The following is a 22,392-nucleotide window of genomic DNA, read 5'->3' on the forward strand; positions in this document are numbered from 1 at the left end:
AATATTTATATTAGAGCCTAATATTCTGAGTGACATATCAAGTGTGGCCACAAATCAAGTGTCTCTAGCAGTGTGTAATAGACCTGAACTGAAACTCTGATAGAAATATTGGATATAAATATGAAATGTTTCTCTTACCTCAAGCCATGTTTGGTGTCTTCTGTTTTCTCTCCTCTAACACACACACACACACACACACACACACACACACACGAACCAGTAACACTCAGATGGGTTCATTAGCTGGTTAGTTGAATCAGGTGTGTTGGGAGAAGGGAAAACTGGAAAATGTGCAGGGAAGAAATTACTCCAGGATCAGGATTGAGAATTACCAGTCTAACATATTTCAGAATGGCACAGCAACATGACTAGTGTGCCTGTTTTACAGAAAAGTCATGAGAACTGTTATTAATATTCACATGACTCGTTTATTTTACACATGATTCGTTTTTCTTCACGTGTGATTCTTTTAGACATGATTTGTTTATTTTCACGTTATTCTTTTACACACGATTCAGTTATCTTCACGTGATTATCTGACGCATGATTCATTCCTTTTCACCTTATTTGTTCCCCACAATCATCCATCCATCCATCTTCTACCGCTTACTCCTTTTCAGGGTCACGGGGAACCTGGAGCCTATCCCAGGGAGCATCTGGTACAAGGCAGGGTACACCCTGGACAGGGTGCCAGTTCCCCACAATCATTTGTTTTCAAATATGATTCTTTGCACATGATTCATTTATCTTCACGTGATTATTTGACACATGATTCATTCGCTTTCACCTTATTTATTCCCCAAATTAATTTCTTTTCAAATATGATTCTTTACCATGATTCTTTTATTTTCATGTGATTTGTTTACACTTGATTCATATATTTTCATGTGATTCTTTCACACATTATTCATTTATTTTATGTGATTCTTTCACACATGATTCATTTATTTTCATATGATTCTTTTACATATGATTTGTTTATTTTCACCTTATTTATTCCCCACATTCATTTCTTTTCAAATATGATTCTTTACCATAATTCTGTTTTCATGTGATTCGTTTACACATGATTCATATATTTTCACATGATTCGTTTATTTTCACCTTATTTATTTCCCCACATTCATTTGTTTTCAGATATGATTCCTTACACATGCTTCATTTATCTCCATGTGATTATTTGACACATGATTCATTAATATTCACCTTATTTATTCCCCACATTCATATGTTTTCAAATGTAATTCCTTACACACGATTCATTTATTTTCACAAGATTCTTTCTCATGATTTTTTGACACGTGATTATTTCATGTGATATAACACCCCACCCCACCCCACCCCCCCCCCCCCCCCCCACACAACCACCACCACCACCATATACTTCTCTAATTTACAAGTGAATTTTTATTTATTTATTTATTTATTTTTGGCGTGATTTTTGTCACAGGGTTCATTTACGTTCAGTCTGATTCACTTAATTTCACGTGATTTTTTTTTATATATATATATATACAAACAATCTATTTTTACACGTGACTCTTTACACGCGATTCATTTCTTTCCATATATGATTCTTTACACATGATTCACTTACTTTTATGGGATGATTCGCATGCAGATGATACACATGATTCACTTTTTTATTTTTTATTCATTTATTATTTATTTTACATATGTTTCTTTCGAACGTGATTCGTTTACATTAACGTCATTCTGTTTCACACGTGACTCATTTAGTTTCACATGTGATTCTTTGCATATGACACACGTGATTTTTACACGATTTATATCTTCCTCTTTTGAAAGTGCCACGTGCACAAACAAAATGAATCGTGTGAGAAAACCACATGTGGAATAATAATAAAAACATCTGTTGCAGATGTGAAGTTTAATTCGTGCGAATTTTCTGTTAGGGCTAGAGCCTAACATCAATTGGGCCATGCTGTTCCAGATTTAATTACACCCCCACCCCCCCCAACACACACACACACTGCCTAAACCGCTGATGTTGCGCATTTTGTGATTGGGGAAATGTTATTCTAATTTAGGATGCGTTCATGAGTTTATTGTGGGTGTGCACACACACAGACAGAGACAGAGAGAGAGAGAGAGAGAGAGAGAGAGAATGGGATCATTCCATTTACCGGGGAAACTCTGAAGCAGTCTCGCGCTCCTGAATGCGTCTCCAGCTTTACACCAAAACGCATCCAAGTGGATTTTTTTTTTTTTTTTTTTTTGCACGCTTTGATGCACGTGCAATGGAATAAATCTGAGCCGGTGATGATGCACAAGCAGAAATATCCTGCAGTGCCCGACTTCTAAGACGGGAGAAGATCCGGTGGTCCGGTGGTTCGCGCGCGCGCGCGCGCCAGCTCCCTGTGCGGATCTCTGGAGTTTTAGTTTTAATCCTTAGAGGAAATGGCTCATAAAGGAAGGACCTGGACTGTATGGCTCGTGCTGTGTGTGTTTATTCTCATTTTGGCATGTCTCGAGGTGAGCAATAATAATGATACATTTTTTTTTATTAAATTACATTTTTAATTAATTAGTCACACTCAATGTCTACATAGATCTTCAAAATATACAGTAACTACAGCACGATTAAATGCTGCACATAATGACGTCATAATCTGGATTTCTAGACCAAGTATCATATACGCACCATCAAAATGATATCATGACACCAAATAATGTTTGACACTGATTACACTGTGTTTCAAACAAATACAAATTAGATGATACAATTCTTTTCATTTTTTAAAAAATTCTTTTCCGTAAAAATACGAGTTTGCTTGTTGTTTTGTTTTTTTTTATTTCCAAACAAAGCTGTACGGTTTCGCCGAAAACGGCGGTAAAACTCTCCGTTTGAGGTTACGTTTTAAACCACAGAAATGTAAAGTCGTTTACGTGATGTAAGGGAGACGTTTATGGAAGGAGTCTCCAGTGTCAGAGGTAAAGCTGTAAGTTGAAGTTTTCTGACGTCTTCAGGACAGAGGAGTTTACAACAGCTGTTTATAGCTGCTCTAACGTAAGCCGCTAATCGTTCGCATACGTGCAATGCAACTATAAATGGATAAAAAAAAAAGTATGATGTCATTCTTAATAAACAAAAAAGTGCCTTAGTGCTGTGGTATAAGAGAAATAAAACACACAGGAAAATAATACCACTTCTCTACACTCTTTCTTCCTTTAACAGCACAACACTGATTGGTTTATTTCTGATATAATTGGTTAAAATTACAATTAAGCTGTAATTTTGTATTATTTTTATTTTCTATTTTCTTTAGAGTGCCGAATCCAGCTCTCCCTCACTGCTGGAATCTCTCCGGTTACCTTCAGACACAGGTGAGAAGTAAAGTTGTAGCATTTTTTTAAAATTCAATTCTGGTGAAATTCTGTCAATTTAGTCATTTAGTCCTAGCTAATCTCCGCCCCTTAGCTAATCTCCGCCCCTTAGCTAATCTCCGCCCTGTAGCTAGTCTTCCTTTATCACATGACCACTTCTGTGAGCGAGAACTACGTGGCTCCGCCCCCTAGTGGACAGATTTTAATCCTAAAGATACACAGGCAAGTGTGTGAAAACTGCTGTCTGTGTAATTGCTCCTTTTTATAACCCCGCCCACTCTGCTGTCTCTCATCCAATCACGCTTTTCTCCACTGAATCTGTTCATGCAGCAACCCATTCAATCCTTCACCTTTCTTTCTTTCCTCTTTTGTAATTCATCTGTCTTTCTTTTTTTCTTTCTTTCCTTCCATATACATTTCCCATCCTTTTCTTTTTCTTTCTTTCTTTCTTTCTTTCTCTCTTTCTTTCTTCTGTTCTTTCTTTCTCTCTCTTTCTTTTTCTTTCTTTCTTTCTTTCTTCTGTTCTTTCTTTCTCTTTCTTTCTTTCTTTCTTTCTTTCTCTCTATCTTTCTCTCTCTTTCTTTCTTTCTTTCTTCTTTCTCTCTCTATCTTTCTTTCTTTCTTTCTTCTTTCTCTCTCTATCTTTCTCTCTTTCTTTCTTCTTTTCTTTCTTTCTCTCTCTTTCTTTTTCTTTCTTTCTTTCTTTCTTTCTCTCTTTCTTTCTTCTGTTCTTTCTCTCTCTTTCTTTTTCTTTCTTTCTTTCTTTCTTTCTTCTTTCTCTCTCTATCTTTCTCTCTCTCTTTCTTTCTTTCTTTCTTCCGTTCTTTCATTCCATATACATTCCCCACTGTTTTCTCTTTCTATCTTCTTTCCTTTCTTTCTTTCTCCTCTTTTCCTTCAACACATACATATTCACTTTCACTGAATCTGTTTATTCAGATTTATCCTTGTTCCTTTCTTTCATCCCCATTTATTTTTTTTCTACCCTCTTTCTCCTCTTGTTTACTTCTTTCTTTGGTCTTCTGCTCTTTTCTTTCATCAACATCCACACCTCCAGCCATCCATTCATCTCCAACCATTTCTCCCTTTCTTACTTCCTTTCCTTCTTTCCTGTTTTGCCTTTTTCTTTATGTAGTCACCATCACTGAATCTGTTTATCCAGCCATCCCTTCTTCCTTCACCCAGAAATCACCCCCCCACCCCGCCGACACACACACACACGACACACGTGTAAACAGTCCTGCGGCGTCCTCCTGTCACTCATGCTCTGACTGATTTGGCAACATAGTAGTGAAACCTGAAACATGTAACTGCTCTGTATACGCGAGATGAAAGACACCGGGTCTCTGTGATTGACAGGGGAGACAGGAAGGACGTCTGTCCCACCCAGACAGCGGGACGGCTGTATTCTTGGACCACCATCTTGATATTTTTAGGGTTTAGTGCGCTCCCTCTGAACACACTTCTGAAGTGACGGCTCTCACCACATAAACACTCGACTTGTTCGGAAGTCCTAAGCGGCCGTGTGTTATTGGGTTTTTTTCCCTCTCTTTGTTTTCTCGCGATCGCTGCGTAACCAAAAGCCGTTTTCTCACCACGTCATTTTTCACAACGTAATAATTTGTCTTTAATCGTGTTAAATGAGATCTTTAACATCACGTCCATCCCTCTATCTTTTCTTCTTGTGCTTGTTTTACAGAGTACGAGATCGTGGCTCCGTATGAGGTGGACCGTCACGGCCGCTACGTCTCCCACGCCGTCGCTCATCACTGTCGCAGGAGGAAGCGCTCGCCGGAGGATCACAGGATTGAGCCCGCCCCCACGGCGCACTTCCGGCTCCGCGGCCTCGGACAGGACTTCCACATGGAGCTGCGTCCGTCCGGCGGTCTCGTTGCGCCGGGATTTACCGTCCAGACTCTGAGCGGAAACGGCACCGAGAAGCTGGAGACCTTCCCTGGAGAGGATTTCTGCTTCTATCAAGGCTCTGTGAGGTCAAAGGTCAACTCTAGAGTGGCGCTATCCACGTGCGCCGGGATGGTGAGTCAGGTGGCCGTAGATTAGTCATCATTTTGTCGTTTTTTTTCAGCTGTCCCTCTCTCTCTCTCTCTCTCTCTCTCTCTCTCATCTGTGTGTGTGTGTGAGAGAGAGAGAAAGAAAGAAAGGCTGCTGAGAGAGTGACAAAAATGTGCCGTCGGATTTCTCATGACTTTTTCACCAAATTCCTTGAAACCACATAAATTCAGGGTCAGCAAGTGTTTACTGGAGGACAGAGAATCCTCTGTGAATCCCTAAAGACACTGAGTTTCCCCGGACTTTCCCTTTCCAGGTCCTGAGCGAGGACGTGAAGAGTTTGTCGTGATGTTGGTCGTCACTGGACGCGAGAAGGTCACGGTTTAAGATGCATTTTCCATGTCTCCGTCACAAACTTCTTCCTCTATTTCACGAGCACTCGTCACTTTGCACGTACAGACTTCAGTAGCGTTAGCACAGATTAGCGCTGTCGTGGAAACATGTAAAAGGAATCAGTTTTATGCTAACTCTCGGCTAGTTACCTAGCTAGCATACTACTGTGTTAGCTAAGACATCCACGAGGAGACTGGAACGTGCGCTCGCTATATCATCGTGTATTCGTTTCCCACATTTCTGTCACGTCTTCCGGAAAAATCCAGCCTTGGTCACGTTACGGACAATTTAAAGAGCCTTGGCCTGTGTTTTAGACAAGGAGGCGTGGCCTTTGTGCTGCATTCGATTTACCTCAGGAACAGGAAGTCGGAGTCTGGAATGATGTCTTTTTCACTTGTAGTGGAAAAACATGGATGCCTCTATGTTAGCATAGTTCGCTAATATCTGCTGAGGTAATCCTGTGAAAACAGAAACATCGTCACTGATCTGAAATAGCGCAGCTAGCATCACAACGCCGTAAACAAACTGCTGCTCAACACGGTGTATATTAACCTGAGAAGAATTTTGGGGGGTGGGGTTTCTTTAGCGTAGTTAGCATTACCGTAGTAGTGTATGATGATAACTTAGCGTGAGGAATTAGCATGAGGAGTTAGTGGCTTGCTCCAGAGGCTGCACGTGGGGCGACACTGAGACAGGATGTTTGTGAGTGTGTGTGTGTGTGTGTGGTGTGGATCCCTGTCCGGTTCTGTATTTACAACCGCTATTTACGCCTGTCTGTGTAATCTGAAGATGGGTGTGTACACACTCGCGCACACACACACACACACACACACATACGGGTCATGCTAACACTTGGAAATTATTTCATAATTTAATGATTGCGGTAGTAATGATAATGATACATTTAAACTTAATATATATAAACTCGTGTGTGTGTGTGTGTGTGTGTGTGTGTGTGTGTGTGTGCGTGTAGTCAGGTCTGATCCGCACCCCAGGAGGCCGATTACTTCTTGAAGCCGCTCCTCCTGCACCAGTTACAGAACGAGAACTACAACCGCAGCACCCGAACACCATCCACACATCCTCTACAGGATACACACACACATACCGGGACACTCGGGCGGAGCCAAACGCCGTCGCCGACGTCATGGTCCTCCACGGCGACGACGGACCCGGAGCACACCAGAAACAACACTACTGCGGAAGGAGGAAGAAATGTATGTAAGGACATCATTTATTTATGACATTAGTGTTACGTTGTTCTGAATGGCAACAAGAAATGCTCGATTCTGATTGGCTGGATTGCGTGCGTTATTTTTAATACGTAACCGTGTCAGAACGTAACCATGGCGATAAGCATAAATGGTGCTTTAGATACTGTTTATTGTTAGATTTGATCCTTCTGTGATCGGGTTCTTCTCGTCTCTCAGATATGCCGCGACCTCCCGCCGAAGATGTTTACGTTGCTCTGACGAGTATAAATCAGCGCCGAGAGGAAGGCGAGCGGCGACGCTAAGCGCTAAATCCCAGACGCACGTGGAGACGCTGGTGGTCGTGGATCAGAAGATGATGGAGAATTCACGGGCGAGAGAACGTCACCACGTTCGTCCTCACCGTCCTCAACATGGTGATTCTGTCTCTCCATCTGTCCACACGTTCATTCCAACCATCAAATTCATCCATTCACCCATATGTCCATCCATTCGTTCATTTTGATCACCATCCATCTGTCCATCCAGCCAACCATCCATTCATCTGTCCATTCAAATTCATCCATTCACCCATCATGTCCATCCATTCATTCATTCAATCATCCATTCATCCATCTATCCATCCATCAGCCAGCCATCCATTCATCCATCATGTCCATCGAGCCAGCCATCCATTCAGCCATCCATCAAATTAATCCATTCACCATATATCCATCCATTGTTCATTCAATAATCCATCCATCTGCCCATCCATCCAGCCATCTATCCATTTTATCCATTCATCACATCCATCCATCAAATTCATCCATTCACCCAACAATAAATTCATTCATCCATCTATACATTAATCCATCAAATTCATCCATCCATCCCTCCATCCCTCCACCCCAATCCTTCCATGTCTCTGTTCCGTGCTTCCATTTGTTCCTTTCTTTCATTACCACATACACCTTCACCAAACCACACCTTGCTGAAACTGTTTGTCTGGTGTATCCATCTATCCATCCATCTGTCTAATCATTCTGCCACCCAAATCCATCCATCCATCCAACCATCCCAGCCAGTCTCTGTCCATGTTCATTGTTTCCATTCATGTCTCTTCATCCATCCATCCATCCATCATCTCTCTGTTCATTTTTTCTATTAATTCTTTTCTGACTTTTACCACCATATACCATCCTAATAAATCTGTTGTCCATCCATCCATCCAACTGTAAGTTTTCCAGTTGACTGTCTCTATTTGTTCCTTTCATTTCTTTCTTTCACCCTCCTTCTTTTGTCTTTACGTCTACATATCGTTCCATCTATCCATCTCTCTCCCAATCCTCCAGTCATCTCATTCCCTCCTCTTATTTAATTCTTTCTTTCTTCTCCTGCAGGTTTCCACCCTGTTTAAGGACAGAACGATAGGAGGAGATATTAATGTAGTGATTGTGGGTCTGATCCTGCTGAGCGGAGAGCAAGTGAGGATACTTCTGCGTTGTTGTTGTTTTTTTTAAATATATTTTTTGCCGTTTTATTAAACTTTTTATTCCCTCTCTCTCTCTATCTCTCTCTCTCCTTCTTTCCCCCTGGGCTCAGGATGGTTTGGTGATTAGTCATCACGCTGATCACACTCTGAGCAGTTTCTGTCAGTGGGCAGTCGGCTCTGGCGGGTCGTGAAGGTCGTCGCCATGATCATGCCATCCTGCTGACCGGGGTTGGACATCTGCTCCTGGAAGAACGAGCCGTGTGACACGCTGGGTACAACACACAAAGACGAGCTTTTACTCCCTCCTTTCTTTCCTTCTGTTATTCACGTTCCTCTTTCTTTCCTTAGTTATCTCTTTCCGCATTCCTTCTTTCATTGCGTTCCTTCGAATCTTTATTGTTTTTGTTTATTTCTTCCTTACTTTGATGTGTTCTTTCTTGCTTTCTTACTTGATTAAGAAATTAAGATATTAATTTCGGTATTAATTCTTTCCTTTTTCTTTTCTTTCCTTTTCTTAATTTCTTCCTTATTTCTTTCTGTAGTTCTTTCTTTGGGTTTTCTTCTTTCTTCTTTCATCTTTCATTCCCCTGATTTGTTTCTTCCTTGCTTCCATTTGTTCTTTCTTTCTTACTAACATTCTTTCTTTTCTTTCTTGTATTTCTTCTTTTATTATTTTTCATACATTCGTTCAGTTATTTATTTATTTATTTATTTATTTATGGATTTCCTTCTTTATTTTTTTTCTTCTTTTTTACTGTAGTTCTTTGTTTGTGGTTTCTTGTTTCATTCTTCTTTTGTTTGTTTCTTCCTTGCTTCCATTTGTTCTTTCTTTCTTTCTTTCTTTCATAATAACATTCTTTCTTTCTTGTGTTTCTTCTTTTATTATTCTCCATACATTCCTTCAATTCTTTTGTGGGGTTTTTTTTCTTTCTTCATTTCTTTCTTTCGTTTTTCCTTTTACTCTTCCTCGTACTCTTACTTCATTTGTTTCTGTTATTCTTTACGTTTCCTTCTTTCACTTCCTCATGCTCCTTCTTTCATTATTCTCAATCCTTTCCTTTGATTCTGTATTGTTTTTCTTTTCTTTTTTCACTCGTTTCGTTTTCTTTCTCTCTTATTTCCATTCTTCAGTTCCTTCTTTGTGGTTTCTTCTTTCATTCTTTTGTTTGTTTCTTCCTGTACCTGCTTTACCTGAGTGTGAGAACGCCGCTCCTCCAACCTCGAACCTGTAAGCCCTTCAGCCGTATTAGCCTGTTAGCTGTGCTCTTTAGCCACCAGGCGGCGGTTCAAAGACACCTGGGAACGCGGTGATTGGGGGTCGTGGGCTGTGATTAAAACCTCTTTAAAGCCTGTAGTGCATGAGAGGAGGGAGCGAGTGAAGATCTCACGCCTGTGCCAGGTCAGAGCAGAGAAGATTAAAGGCTAGTGATGCGCTTCATTTAGCCTCTCGCTCTCTTCACTCAAGACGTCTCTCGGCGTCCATGTCCGATTGACAGAGCGGGAAAACGGTGTGAATGGCTGACCGTGTGATCTACACCTCGTTTAGAGCTTTTACAGATCACGCAGATTGCGTGTTCGGACACGGAAGAGAAAAACACACGCTTTAATGCTGCTAGCGAAAAACACAGGACGAGCAGAGAAAGTTACAAAAATGTGATGAATTCAAAGAATAGAGACGTAGAGAGATAGTAATCAAGTCACTGACTCAGATTTTCCCTCATAGACATCAAAGACAATCATTTCTTCCCCATCACAATCTTGATGTGTATGAATGAAAGAAAGAAAGTAAGAACAAAAAGAAAAAAAGGACACAAAGAAAAACAAGAAAGAAACAAAGCATTAATTAACCGATACTTTCTTTTTAATGGTTCCTTTTTCTCCTTTTGTTCTTTTTTCCTTTCATTCTTTCTTTTTTCTTTGTGTTCTTTCTGCTTCTTTCCTTCATTTTTAAAAAAAAAATGATTAATTAAACGACAAATTTCATTCATTAAAAGAGTTAAGGAAGAAAGAAACATTTCTTTTTTGTGATTTCTTTCTTTCTCTCTTTCGTTCTTTCTGTCTTTCCTTCCTTCCCTTTTTCTTTCTGCTTCTTTCCTTCATTTTTTTTAAAAATTATTAATTAATCGACAACTTTCGTTCATTAAAACAGTTAAGGAAAGAACAAACAAATTCATTTTTTGTGATTTCTTTCTTTCCCTTTTTTCTTTCTGCTTCTTTTCTTCATTAAAAAAAAATGAGCTAAACGACAAATATTTCACTCATTAAAGCAGTTAAGGAAAGTAACAAACAAATTTCTTTTTTTGTGATTTCTTTCTCTTTCTTTCCTTCCTTCTGTCTGCTTCCATCCTTCATTTTTTTAAAAAAAAATAACGAATTAAATGACAAATAGTTCAAAAAGAACATTTCTTTTTTGTGATTCTTTCTTTCTTTCTTTCTTTCTTTCTTTCTTTAATCGAAGTGAAGGTCTTACTTCTACACTTATATTGGTAATCTGATATGTAATCTGCACTAATTTATATCAAATTTTTGTTGCCAAAACTCTAAGGAGACCTTTCTTTAACACTTATGGAAGGAGTCTCCAGTGTCAGTGCTAAACGCTCCAGAAGTATGAGATGTCGTTCTTTAAATCGGTCAAATGTGGGTTTGTTGGTAAACCGCAGTGGTTTTAAGAGGAATAAAACTTCTAGGAGTGGGGGATGGGGGGGTGCTGTTTTAACGATCCCGATCCTGATCTCCCTCCAGGTTTGGCGCCGATCAGTGGGATGTGTAGTAAATACCGAAGCTGCACCGTTAACGAGGACACGGGACTCGGACTTGCCTTCACCATCGCTCACGAGTCAGGCCACAAGTAAGCACAATTCCCTCATTGATTAGCTTATTCATTCATGAATCTTTTCGAAATCAGTTGTATTTTGGTGCTCTCAGTTTTGGAATGGTCCACGATGGTGAAGGAAACGTGTGTAAGAAGTCCACAGGGAACATCATGTCCCCTACATTAGCGGGAGATAACGGACTCTTCTCCTGGTCGTCCTGCAGCCGTCAGTATCTCACGCGCTTTCTCAGGTACCTACTACACCTTCACCTTCCGAAATGTTTGTATCTATTCTCTTACAGCGTTACGACCGGGGCATCCCACTCATGAAACTGTATATAACGAATACTTTTATATACACATTGCTTATATACACATAACACTAGGGCGCACGGTGGCTTAGTGGTTAGCACGTTCGCCTCACACCTCCAGGGTCGGGGGTTCGATTCCCATCGATTCCCACCCTGTGTATGCGGAGTTTGCATGTTCTCCCCGTGCTGCGGGGGTAAACCTCCGGGTTTCCTCCCCCAGTCCAAAGACATGCATGGTAGGCTGATTGGCATGTCCAAATTGTCCGTAGTGTATGAATGGGTGTGTGAGTCTGTGCCCTGTGATGGATTGGTACACTGTCCAGGGTGTACCCCGCCTTGTGCCCGATGCTCCCTGGGATAGACTCCAGGTTTCCCCGTGACCCTGAAAAGGAGTAAGCGGTATAGAAGATGGATGGATGGACACATAACAATACATAGCTGAAATCTGGTTTTTAAATATATATACTTAAGCACTCATATAAACAGGAGTTAGGAAGAAATTAAAAATAAACCTTACAGTCGTAATACTATAAGATCTAAAGAGATAGCTTGGTCCGAATCGAGAACGCTCGTGCTGTCTCCGGCGTCTAGACGTAGCGTCATCTTTTTAAAGCCGCTATTTACGGAGGTGTCGTGCTGAAACAGAGCCAAGATGGCCGCCGTGCTGATATGATGATGTAATACCAGTTTCAGTTTTCGGGCTTAAAATTAACACACCAGGGTAGTGTGGAATATCAGCTTCCTCACAGACAGGACTGATTTTAGTGAGCGATTTCATTAGCGCCAGTCACGTCGGTGTGTGTGTGTGTGTGTGTGTGTGTGTGTGTGTGTGTGTCCTGTGTTCATCTGCCACACTGTTTATGTGTTATATCTGGTTTCGACCTTGTGAACCGTGCAACGTCGCGCTGTTAGGAAAATAATCAGTGACGGGGTGGTGTGATGAAGCAGAGGTGCAGTTAGCGCACTCATAAGTTACTTTCTCGTGTTCCTTAAGTGTTTCATTCCTCTTACGCCACGGCGGTTTGCCAGTAATTACTATTTTTTTGTAGTTTTTATCCATTTTTATTTACATTTAATGTTGTGGATGGATTGCTGGACGGATGGACGTGCGGATAGACGTATGAGGAATGGATGTATGGATGATAGATAGAACAGATGGAAGAATGTAAAATGGATGGATACACAGATGGAGAGATGATGGCTGAATGGAAAAATGGAAAGTAGGACAGATGGAAGGATGGACGGATACACAGATGGAGAGATGATCTATCGACGGGTGCATGGATGAATGAATGGATGAACAAATAGAAGGATGGATGGGAAGACAGAAGAATGAATGAAAGAGTGGAGTGAAGTATGTACAGATTTTCTAAATAGAAATAGATGGATGAATGCACAGATGAACAAAGGATAGATGGATGGATGGATTGACAATCAAAGGAATGGTTGAATGCACTGACTCATGGGTGGAAGAATGGAAGGTAGGACAGACGGACGGATGGATAGAAGGAAGGACACACAGATGGACAGATGATGTATCGATGGCTGGATTCATGGATATATGGACGACTGGATGGATGGACAGGTTGAAGAATGGATGAAAGGCTAGATGGAAGTATGTACAAATTTTGTACAAATGAATGAAAAGATTGGACGGATGAATGGAATCATGGATGGATGGACAAATAGGATAAACAGATAGGATGGATAGAAGCATGGCCTGAGAGATGGATAGTTAAATAGATAGATGAATGTGTATGGATCGATAGACGGATAGACAGATGGATGAATGTAATTACAAGGCGTTATCCCTGTGTGTCTGTGTGTGTGTTCCGTCAGCACCGCTCAAGCTACATGTCTTTCGGACGAACCGAACGCGATGGAGGAATACAAATATCCGGAGAAGCTTCCCGGCGAGCTCTACGACACGGACACTCAGTGCAAATGGCAGTTTGGAGAAAAAGCCAAACTCTGCACACTGAGCTTCAAAAAGGCAAGAAAACACACTGTTTCTTTAGCTCATACTTTCAGGACCCCCTACTGCAGACACTATCTTCATAAACCCACTGAACCCAGAGGCTTTGTCCCCAACAGAGTGCTAAAATAAGACACAGCCCTTTGGGATGTATAAGAAAGTGCAAAAAGTGCAGCTTTCTCCGTCCTCGCAGACATACGTTCTGAAAATCTAGCTAAATTTACACTGGCGCACTGCCGATGAGAAAGTCTGTACGTCGGCTTAAAAAAAAAAAAAAAAAAAAACGTCAGACGCCACCACCAAGATCTGTTTTTATTCCGTTATTGTTATTGGCTCGAACACATAATGACTAGAGGAGTAGCACGAGTCCTGCTGGGATTCCGATAATTAAAAACCTATGACTTCGTTGGTCTTTAGTTGGGTCAACTTGCTGAAGTATGAAGAACAAGATAAGCTGGCTACTTAATTTTTTAAACGATTCAGCAAAAGACTTCATGTACTGTATGCTCTTCTAATGTTATTGTCCCTGCTGCTCTCAGCCAATCAGAGCGCACCGTATTGGATTTATATATTAGGGAAGAGTGATAACATGGTAAAGTTTACGGTTATAAAGAAGATCGCATCTTTCAATTGCATGCTTTTACACTGATTTTTATTTATTTGTGTGTGTGTGTGTCTCAGGACATCTGTAAGGCTCTGTGGTGTCATCGCACCGGCCGAAAATGCGAGACCAAATTCATGCCGGCGGCCGAGGGCTCCAGCTGTGGCCCCGAGATGGTAAGCATCACATTTACACCACGAGAGAGTTCACGTCCAGCTAGTTTTCTGATTGGGACGTCAGCCATTTTTAGAAAACCCAGGTGAATTTCAATACGAAAAGCTGGAGCTTGGGATAAAGCATGTTGGCTCATCAAGAATGGTTGAATGCACTGACTCGTGGGTGGAAGAATGGAAGGTAGGACAGACGGATGGATACTGTTGCGAGGCATAAGCTAGCTAAGGGCTGAGGATAACAACTTGCCTACCTAGCACATAGCCTTTAAGTAACTTATATGGACAATGCAAAGATACAGTAACAATGGAAACAAGACGGAACAATCCGGAATATCAACATTTACCTCAGATGGGTTGGTGAATTATTAAAAAAATAAATTAAAATAGAATCAAGTTAATATTCAGCGAGCTAGCACGTAGCTAGTCATGCCATTAAGTCACGACAGATGTTAGCGCTATCCTGAATGATGATTTGGGTATTGGAGCGATCTCAGATAAGCTAGCTAGCACAATGCCGTTAAGTTGCGTATAATATGGACAATGTAAAGATAAAGCATCTTGGAAATCGTGGAAACAAGACAAAACAATCGGGAATATCAACGTTTACCTCAGATGTGTTGGTAAATGATTAAGAAAATGCTCCTGGTGATTAAAATGACACTGTAATTACGCTTGCTAAGTGCTAACTTAGCAGGTTGTGCATGTTCATGGAATCTCGTAAATCTAATGGGATATTAACAGGTAGCCTAAAGATACAAAAAATACATATCTATTTTTTTTTATTATTCTGTAAAAGCAAAACAAGTACAACAAATTTTGCTTATTTCAGAGTTAATCCACATGAATGTGTGTGTGTGTGTGTGTGTGTGTGTGTGTGTGTGTGTTCTCTCAGTGGTGCCGTCGTGGAGCATGTGTGAAGCGGGGTGATGAAGGTCCTCAGCCTGGTTACGGTCACTGGTCCGAGTGGTCCGATTGGTCGAGCTGCTCCAGGACGTGTGAGAGTGGCGTGATGTACCGAGAGAGACAGTGCAATCGCCACGAGTGTGTATTCACACACACACATACACACACGCACACAAACACTCACTTGACACATAAGTCTGGCCTTCTTTTTAACACTAACACTCTCTCTTTGTCTCATACTCATGACTCCTTTTTGTGTTCGTCACTCTCCTGCTGTCTCTCTCTGCAGGCGTGCGGATGGAGGGAGTGTGTGTGAGGGCGTGTCTCGTGTGTATAAACTGTGTAACACTGTGGACTGTCCTGCGAGTGCGGTGGACTTCAGATCGGCTCAGTGTGCCGAGTTTAACACAAAGCCCTTTCGCAGCTTTTACTACAGATGGAAACCTTACCAGCAATTTAAAGGTATGTGTTGTTCGCATACACACAAACACACCCTAGTGTTTCCTAGTACAGACATGTATAAAAATGTGTGTATGTGTGTGTTTCTACCAAACGTGCAAAACTGTATGAGCTAAGTGAGTGTTTGCTCTCTTTTCCCAGATCATGATGTGTGCAAGCTCTACTGCATCGCCGAGGGCTACGACTTCTTCTTTGCGCTTTCCAACAAAGTCCGTGATGGCACACGGTGTACACTGGACAGCAATGATGTGTGCATCGACGGCGTGTGTGAGGTAACGTGTTGTATTATGTACATATTATGAACGTATTATGTAGATATTGTGCAAATATATGGTGGCTTGTGTCCGTCAACTATCGTGTTACTGAATAGTCTAATGCGAAGACAGTAAGGAGATGACATCATCCAAAGGCTAGGCTATGGAAAAACGACACACCTTCTGTTTAGCAGTGTTATTCGCTAGCTAAGCATTTATCATGATCACTGAAGCTTTCGCGATTCGCGCCATTCGTTTTGGTTATGTCCAAAATCGCATACTAATACACTATACTAAATAATATGACAAAATATCACACCACCGCTACATACCGCTACAGTTCACAAGGGTGATGTATTTTTTTTTTTTACATACTATATAGTATAGCAAAGTGTGTGCTGTTCATCTTCATCTATATGCCGACTATGGTGTTTGTGTCTGTTTTGTTATGTCTGGATTAAAAATGTAAAACTGTCTCCTACAGAAAGTGGGTTGTGACCACGAGCTGGGCTCAACAGCCGTACTGGACACGTGTGGTGTCTGCAATGGCAAAAACTCTACCTGTAAACTCTACAAAGGCCGATACACCAAGCAACACTATTCCAATCGTAAGGCCAATACACCAAACAGCATTACACCAAGTGTAACATCAATACACCACAGAGCATTACACCAATTATAAAGCCAGTACACCAAGCAACTTTACTCCAATTATAAAACAAGTACACCAAACACCATTACTCCAATTGTAAAACCAATACACCAAACACCATTACACCAGTTGTGAAGCCAATGAACCAAACACCATTACACCAATTGTAAAGACAATACACCAAACACCATTCCAGAAATTGTGAAGCCAATACACCAAATACCATTACACCAATTGTAAAGACAATACACCAAACACCAATACACCAAACACCATTACTCCAATTGTAAAGACAATACACCAAACACCATTACACCAATTGTAAAGACAATACACCAAACACCAATACACCAATTGTAAAGACAATACACCAAACACCATTTCTCCAATTGTAAAGACAATACACCAAACACCATTACACCAATTGTAAAGACAATACACCAAACACCATTATACCAATTGTAAAGACAATACACCAAACACCAATACACCAAACACCATTACTCCAATTGTAAAGACAATTCACCGAACACCATTACACCAGTTGTGAAGCCAATGTACCAAACACCATTACACCAATTGTAAAGCCAATACACCAAACACCATTACACCAATTGTGAAGACAATTCACCAAACACCAATACACCAAATACCATTACACCAATTGTAAAGACAATACACCAAACACCAATACACCAAACACCATTACGCCAATTGTAAAGACAGTACACCAAACACCATTACACCAGTTGTGAAGCCAATACACCAAACACCATTACACCAATTGTAAAGACAATACACCAAACACCATTACACCAATACACCAAACATGATTATTCCAAACCAGCTTAATATGCCTCTAATTTAAGTTCACAAGTATATTATCACACTTCCTTGCTTCTGTTGTGTTTGTCTCTGTGTGTTAGAGTACTATGGAGTGGTCACTATCCCGGCAGGTGCCCGTAGCATTCGTGTGGTGGAGTCAAACTCCTCCAGATCTTTTCTTGCCCTGAGGAATACACACAGGAAATACTATCTAAATGGTCATTGGAAAGTGGACTGGCCTGGACGTTACTCCATTGCGGGATCGGTTTTTGACTACAAACGACCCTATAATGGTCTTGAGGGTCTGACCTCCACAGGGCCCACCAGTGAAACTCTGGTGGTAGAGGTAGGGCCCACGTTTCTGTCCTCTAGCTGGTTTCAAGCCAATAAACATGTCATTTATATTTTGTATGTCCTGTTTCTAGATCCTGCTGCAGGGTTCGAACCCAGGCGTGCGTTGGGAATACACACTAACCAAAGCCAAGATGGAGAAGGTAACCAAGCCCAAACACAAATACACATGGGCTGTGATTCGCTCCGAGTGCTCTGCTACTTGTGCCGGAGGTACACACAAACACAAACACTTTCCAATGTTTCTCTGTAAACTTTATAAAGGTATTGTTTAGACCTCCGTGTCATAGATGTGCCTTAATTAGGGTCATTTCCTGCACGCTTCCCTAAGTTCCCATCCTGTCAGTGGAAATGAGAAGGGTGGGATCTTGTCCCCTCCTACTTGACCCTATAATTACTCAGTGCCCTGCAGTTAGCGCAAGATTAGTGCCTACATAATAGTGTACTTCGAATATGAGCTTGAAACGATCACAGACAACCAAAGTAATACTAACAAGAAGCTGTTTCTTGTGTCCCTTGTGTATCCTTTATAATGTTCTAAATAAGTCAAATATAATGTTAATAAATTAGTGTTTAACAATGATTAATATACAGTATTTCGGATGCTTATTAGTGCGTAACGATGTCTGAATGATAAAGTGCTCTCCTTCTCCGTCTTTTTAGGCGAGATGAAAACGAAGGCGGCGTGTTATAAGGATCAGCGAGTCCAAGTGAACACGTCGTACTGTAACCCCAAATCTCGGCCCAAAACCGGTACCATTTCCTGTAACACCCAACCCTGCCCTCCCAGGTAACACCACCGTGATCAACCTGTATAGAAAAGTCAGGGAAATGAAACTCGGGACGTCTAGAAAGTAATGAATCTGTGGAACGTAGGAAGTGCGAACTCAGAGAAACAAGAACCGGCTCAAACAGGAGGGTCCATTTTCCACCAACTTCAAACAATGACTGAAATGGTCACCATGATGTGGGTCGAGCTAAAGCGGTGCAGATTACTGATTGGTTGAACAGCTTTGTCACATAATAGAGCTGATTTAATGTCTCTAGACATATTTTTTTTTTCTTTTTTCTGGTGGCGACCCACACAATAATCGTTTTACTTTCTCATATATTTCACTCGGTTTTAAATTTCTTCCCAGTGATCCACCTAAAATGCACCATTTTCAATTCCACATGGCTTCCTGGTAACTTAATATGCCCCCTAGATAGGATATACAGTTGTAGAACACACGTATATGTCCAGTATGATATTTGTTTTTATGTGAATGTCAAGGTCTGATAAAAACTTTTGCGCTCACCTTAAAGTATTGGCACCCAGAGCGTCATTTGTGTCGCTTACATCAATTAAAACAAAATCGGCATGTCTCACGCTTTACACTTCACCCTATAACTGCTAATACTAATGTCAAATAAGCCATCTTTTCTGGGTATTTTTTTTTAAGTAACTTTGTTCAAATAAATGCAAATTTGTGAAATGTAAATTTCAAGTAAAATGTGAACAGTTATGCCAATCACTAGTCTCCACCCCAAATCTTTGCTCCTCCTACTTTCACAGGTACTATTATGTGACTTATGTGGGAATAAATATCTAACAGAATGAATTTCTCTCACTCTCACACGCGCACACACACACACACGTACACGTATTCCCCATGCCCAAAATCTGAGGAAGTCCTGTATTTTTACACATTACATCATGGAAATAAGAACATGATCGCATTTAAGATGCTGACATCAGCATGAGTCTGCTTTACTCGAGAGGGTGTGAATCCAGAATACACACACTCTGCATTCGGTCAAAGAGCACGAGTGAGTCTCTAGGGCTCTCGGCCTCCTCAGTGTCCTCAGACGAGTGTCTGTAAAAAAAAATAAATAAATAAAAAAAAAAAAAAGGACACACAGGATATGATGGTAAAAAATATGTTACTGTAGATGGATGGATAGATGAATAGAGCGAGAGACAGACAGACAGATGGCCAGACATACTGACTGAGCGACAGATAAAGAGACGGACAGATGAACAGAGAAACAGACAGACAGGTGGACAGATTAGCGGATAAAAATATCAACAGACGGACATGAATAGATATAGAGACGGGCAGAAATAAAGAGATGCAGACAAGTTCATGTAGAAAGACAGACAGAATGATAGATTGACAGACAGACAGACAGCTGATAGACAGACACACATCTACAATTAGATATATTCGATTGACTGACTCGTGATTTGTACACTATTGATCGTATACTGATCTCAAGCTGTCTGTGCGTGTGTGTGTGTGTTGACACAGATGGAGTGTGGGAGACTGGGGTGTGTGTAGTCGTACGTGTGGGTCGGGGGAACAGAGTCGACAGGTGCAGTGTGTTCAGATGGCGAGTCACACCCGGGTGAAGGTGCTGAGCGATGAGCAGTGTGTTCAGCCTCCGCCTGTGCGCACACACACCTGTAACACACACTCCTGCCCACCTACATGGAGCGTTGGCACCTGGACTCAGGTGAGAACACACACACACACACACACACACACACACACTTGTACTGCACTCTTCATACACATATATAACCTTAGGTTATATATGGGCTGAAAGACACACCCACTGATCTGTTGTCTAGACCCTCATACATGACGTGTGTGTGTGTGTGTGTGTTAGTGTTCACGTAAGTGTGGTAAGGGTGTGCAGAGGAGGGCAGTGGTGTGTGTGCGCAGAACTCCGGGATCACGTGACCTTGTTCTCCCAGACAGCGAATGTGTGCTTCTGCCCAAACCACACAGCCTGGAGAACTGCGTACTGAAACCCTGCCCAAGAACACACACTACACACTGGAGCATCACTCACTGGCAACAGGTAAGACGGACGGACGGACGGACGGACAGACAGACAGACAGGTCTGAGACAGCACTACTGATATAACACTAGCAGAATAAACACTTATGAAACCCATGAGAGTGTGAAGTGATTGAACTCATTACTCGTGTTACTCTTCTCATTAGCAGTGTGTGTGTGTGTGTGAGCGCAGTGTTCAGTGACGTGCGGTGCAGGTGTTCAGCTTCGCTCTCTGCAGTGTGTAGAGAAGGACATGACGGGGAAACAGAGAACGCTGACCGAGAAGAAGTGCCAACACACACCCAAACCATCAGCCGAGCTGCAGAGAGTGTGTGTTCAACCTGACTGCGTCAACACACACCGCTCTCACACACCACAGTGGTACACATCAACCTGGTCTCAGGTGCACACACACACACACACACACACACATACACATACACAGTTACACAGCTGTACATAAAAACACTGAGGTTAATATGTTTATTACGGAGTGTGTGTGTGTGTGTGTGTGTGTGTGTGTGTGTGTGTAGTGTACAGTGTCATGTGGTGGTGGTGTCCAGCTCCGCTCTGTTCAGTGTCTCCTCCACAGACGCCCCTCATCCACTTGTTCCCTTCATTTGAAACCGGCTGCGTCTCAAATCTGCAACACCAACTTCTGTCCTCCGCAGCACAGAGGTACACACACACACACACATCTTTCTGTCTGTCTCTCTCTCGCGCTCTCTCTCTCTTTGTATCTGATTACGTATTTATCTGTCAGACATGTTTGAGAATCTGGAGCTACATTTACTCTACTTTTGATGCGTGTGTGTGTGTGTGTGTGTTATAGACACCGTGTGTAAGGACTCGTACAGTTGGTGTCACCTGGTGCTGCAGCACGGAGTGTGTAACCATCACCTGTACAGGGCGCAGTGCTGTCTCTCCTGCTCAAACACCAACTTCTGATCTGCATCAGCAATGAAATTAAGGATTAGCGTGTTAGCATGTGCGACACACACAGACACACAAACGCGCACACACACACACACCATGTGTGTCTGTAGAGTATGTGGAGCAGCTCACGTCAGACTGAGACGCAGGGATGTGTGGACAGAGATGGAGAGAGACGGAGAGAGAGATTGCTGCAGTTCGTGTATTTGAAGGGTGCAGCGTGAAGATTTAGGACACGCGCATTTGCTGAGATGGGTGGGATTTGGTTGTGCGAGTGTGTGCCGTGATGCGAGGACTCTACAATTTTGCCTTTTGCACATAAAATATAAAAGTGACTGTCTGCGTTGTTTTGTTTTTTTTGTGGAAAATTTTAGGAGAATGTTGGGCTTTGTGCCGTGGACTGACTGAAGAATCGGTTTTACACTGTTTGTATTAAAATGGACATGTTTTTTTTTTTTAAAGTAATGAAATAAATGTCATAGTTTCTGTTTAAAGTAAAGGTTAAACATTAAAAGTGTGTTGTTTCACTGAGGCCTTTCCCATGACAATTCAGTCACAATCATCATATGCCTGGGTCAATCTTTGTGAAATCACCTGAGACCTCCTGACTGACCAGCTCAGATTTGCTTCATACTTTCTGGAAATGTTGAGACTATTCCTACTAAATAGTGTGCAAAATGTCAGACTTGTACCTGGATTATTTTCTGAGATACAGAGGCTTTAAAAAACAAACAAACAACATTTTACTGTTAAAACGAGAACTACAGAAAAAGTTACAAAGTTCCATAAATCATTACTTTTGAACTACTCATGCTAGACACTTGAAATTTTCAGGGATTGTTGTCTAGTATAAGATGCCTTTAAATTCTGAAACAGAAGGTCCA

General features: G+C 41.5%; 1 protein-coding gene across 1 annotated transcript; it reads left to right on the forward strand.

Moving 5' to 3' along the window:
* The first annotated feature begins 1,976 nt into the window (after positions 1 to 1,976).
* Positions 1,977 to 22,261, forward strand: LOC128622665 (A disintegrin and metalloproteinase with thrombospondin motifs 16). Its single transcript, XM_053649395.1, is given in 27 exon segments — positions 1,977 to 2,496; positions 3,291 to 3,348; positions 5,048 to 5,385; positions 6,725 to 6,968; positions 7,182 to 7,217; positions 7,220 to 7,329; positions 7,331 to 7,378; positions 8,342 to 8,425; positions 8,544 to 8,600; positions 8,602 to 8,658; positions 8,660 to 8,705; positions 11,176 to 11,281; positions 11,359 to 11,496; positions 13,396 to 13,549; positions 14,213 to 14,308; positions 15,198 to 15,346; positions 15,498 to 15,670; positions 15,809 to 15,939; positions 16,406 to 16,529; positions 17,500 to 17,744; positions 17,824 to 17,962; positions 18,413 to 18,539; positions 20,041 to 20,245; positions 20,402 to 20,596; positions 20,769 to 20,978; positions 21,109 to 21,253; positions 21,408 to 22,261. Coding segments are annotated over 27 exon segments (3,606 nt in total). The 5' UTR covers positions 1,977 to 2,421; the 3' UTR covers positions 21,524 to 22,261.
* The last annotated feature ends 131 nt before the right edge of the window (positions 22,262 to 22,392 follow it).

This window comes from Ictalurus furcatus, chromosome 1 (genome assembly GCF_023375685.1).
Source record: "Ictalurus furcatus strain D&B chromosome 1, Billie_1.0, whole genome shotgun sequence".
NCBI lineage: Eukaryota > Metazoa > Chordata > Actinopteri > Siluriformes > Ictaluridae > Ictalurus > Ictalurus furcatus.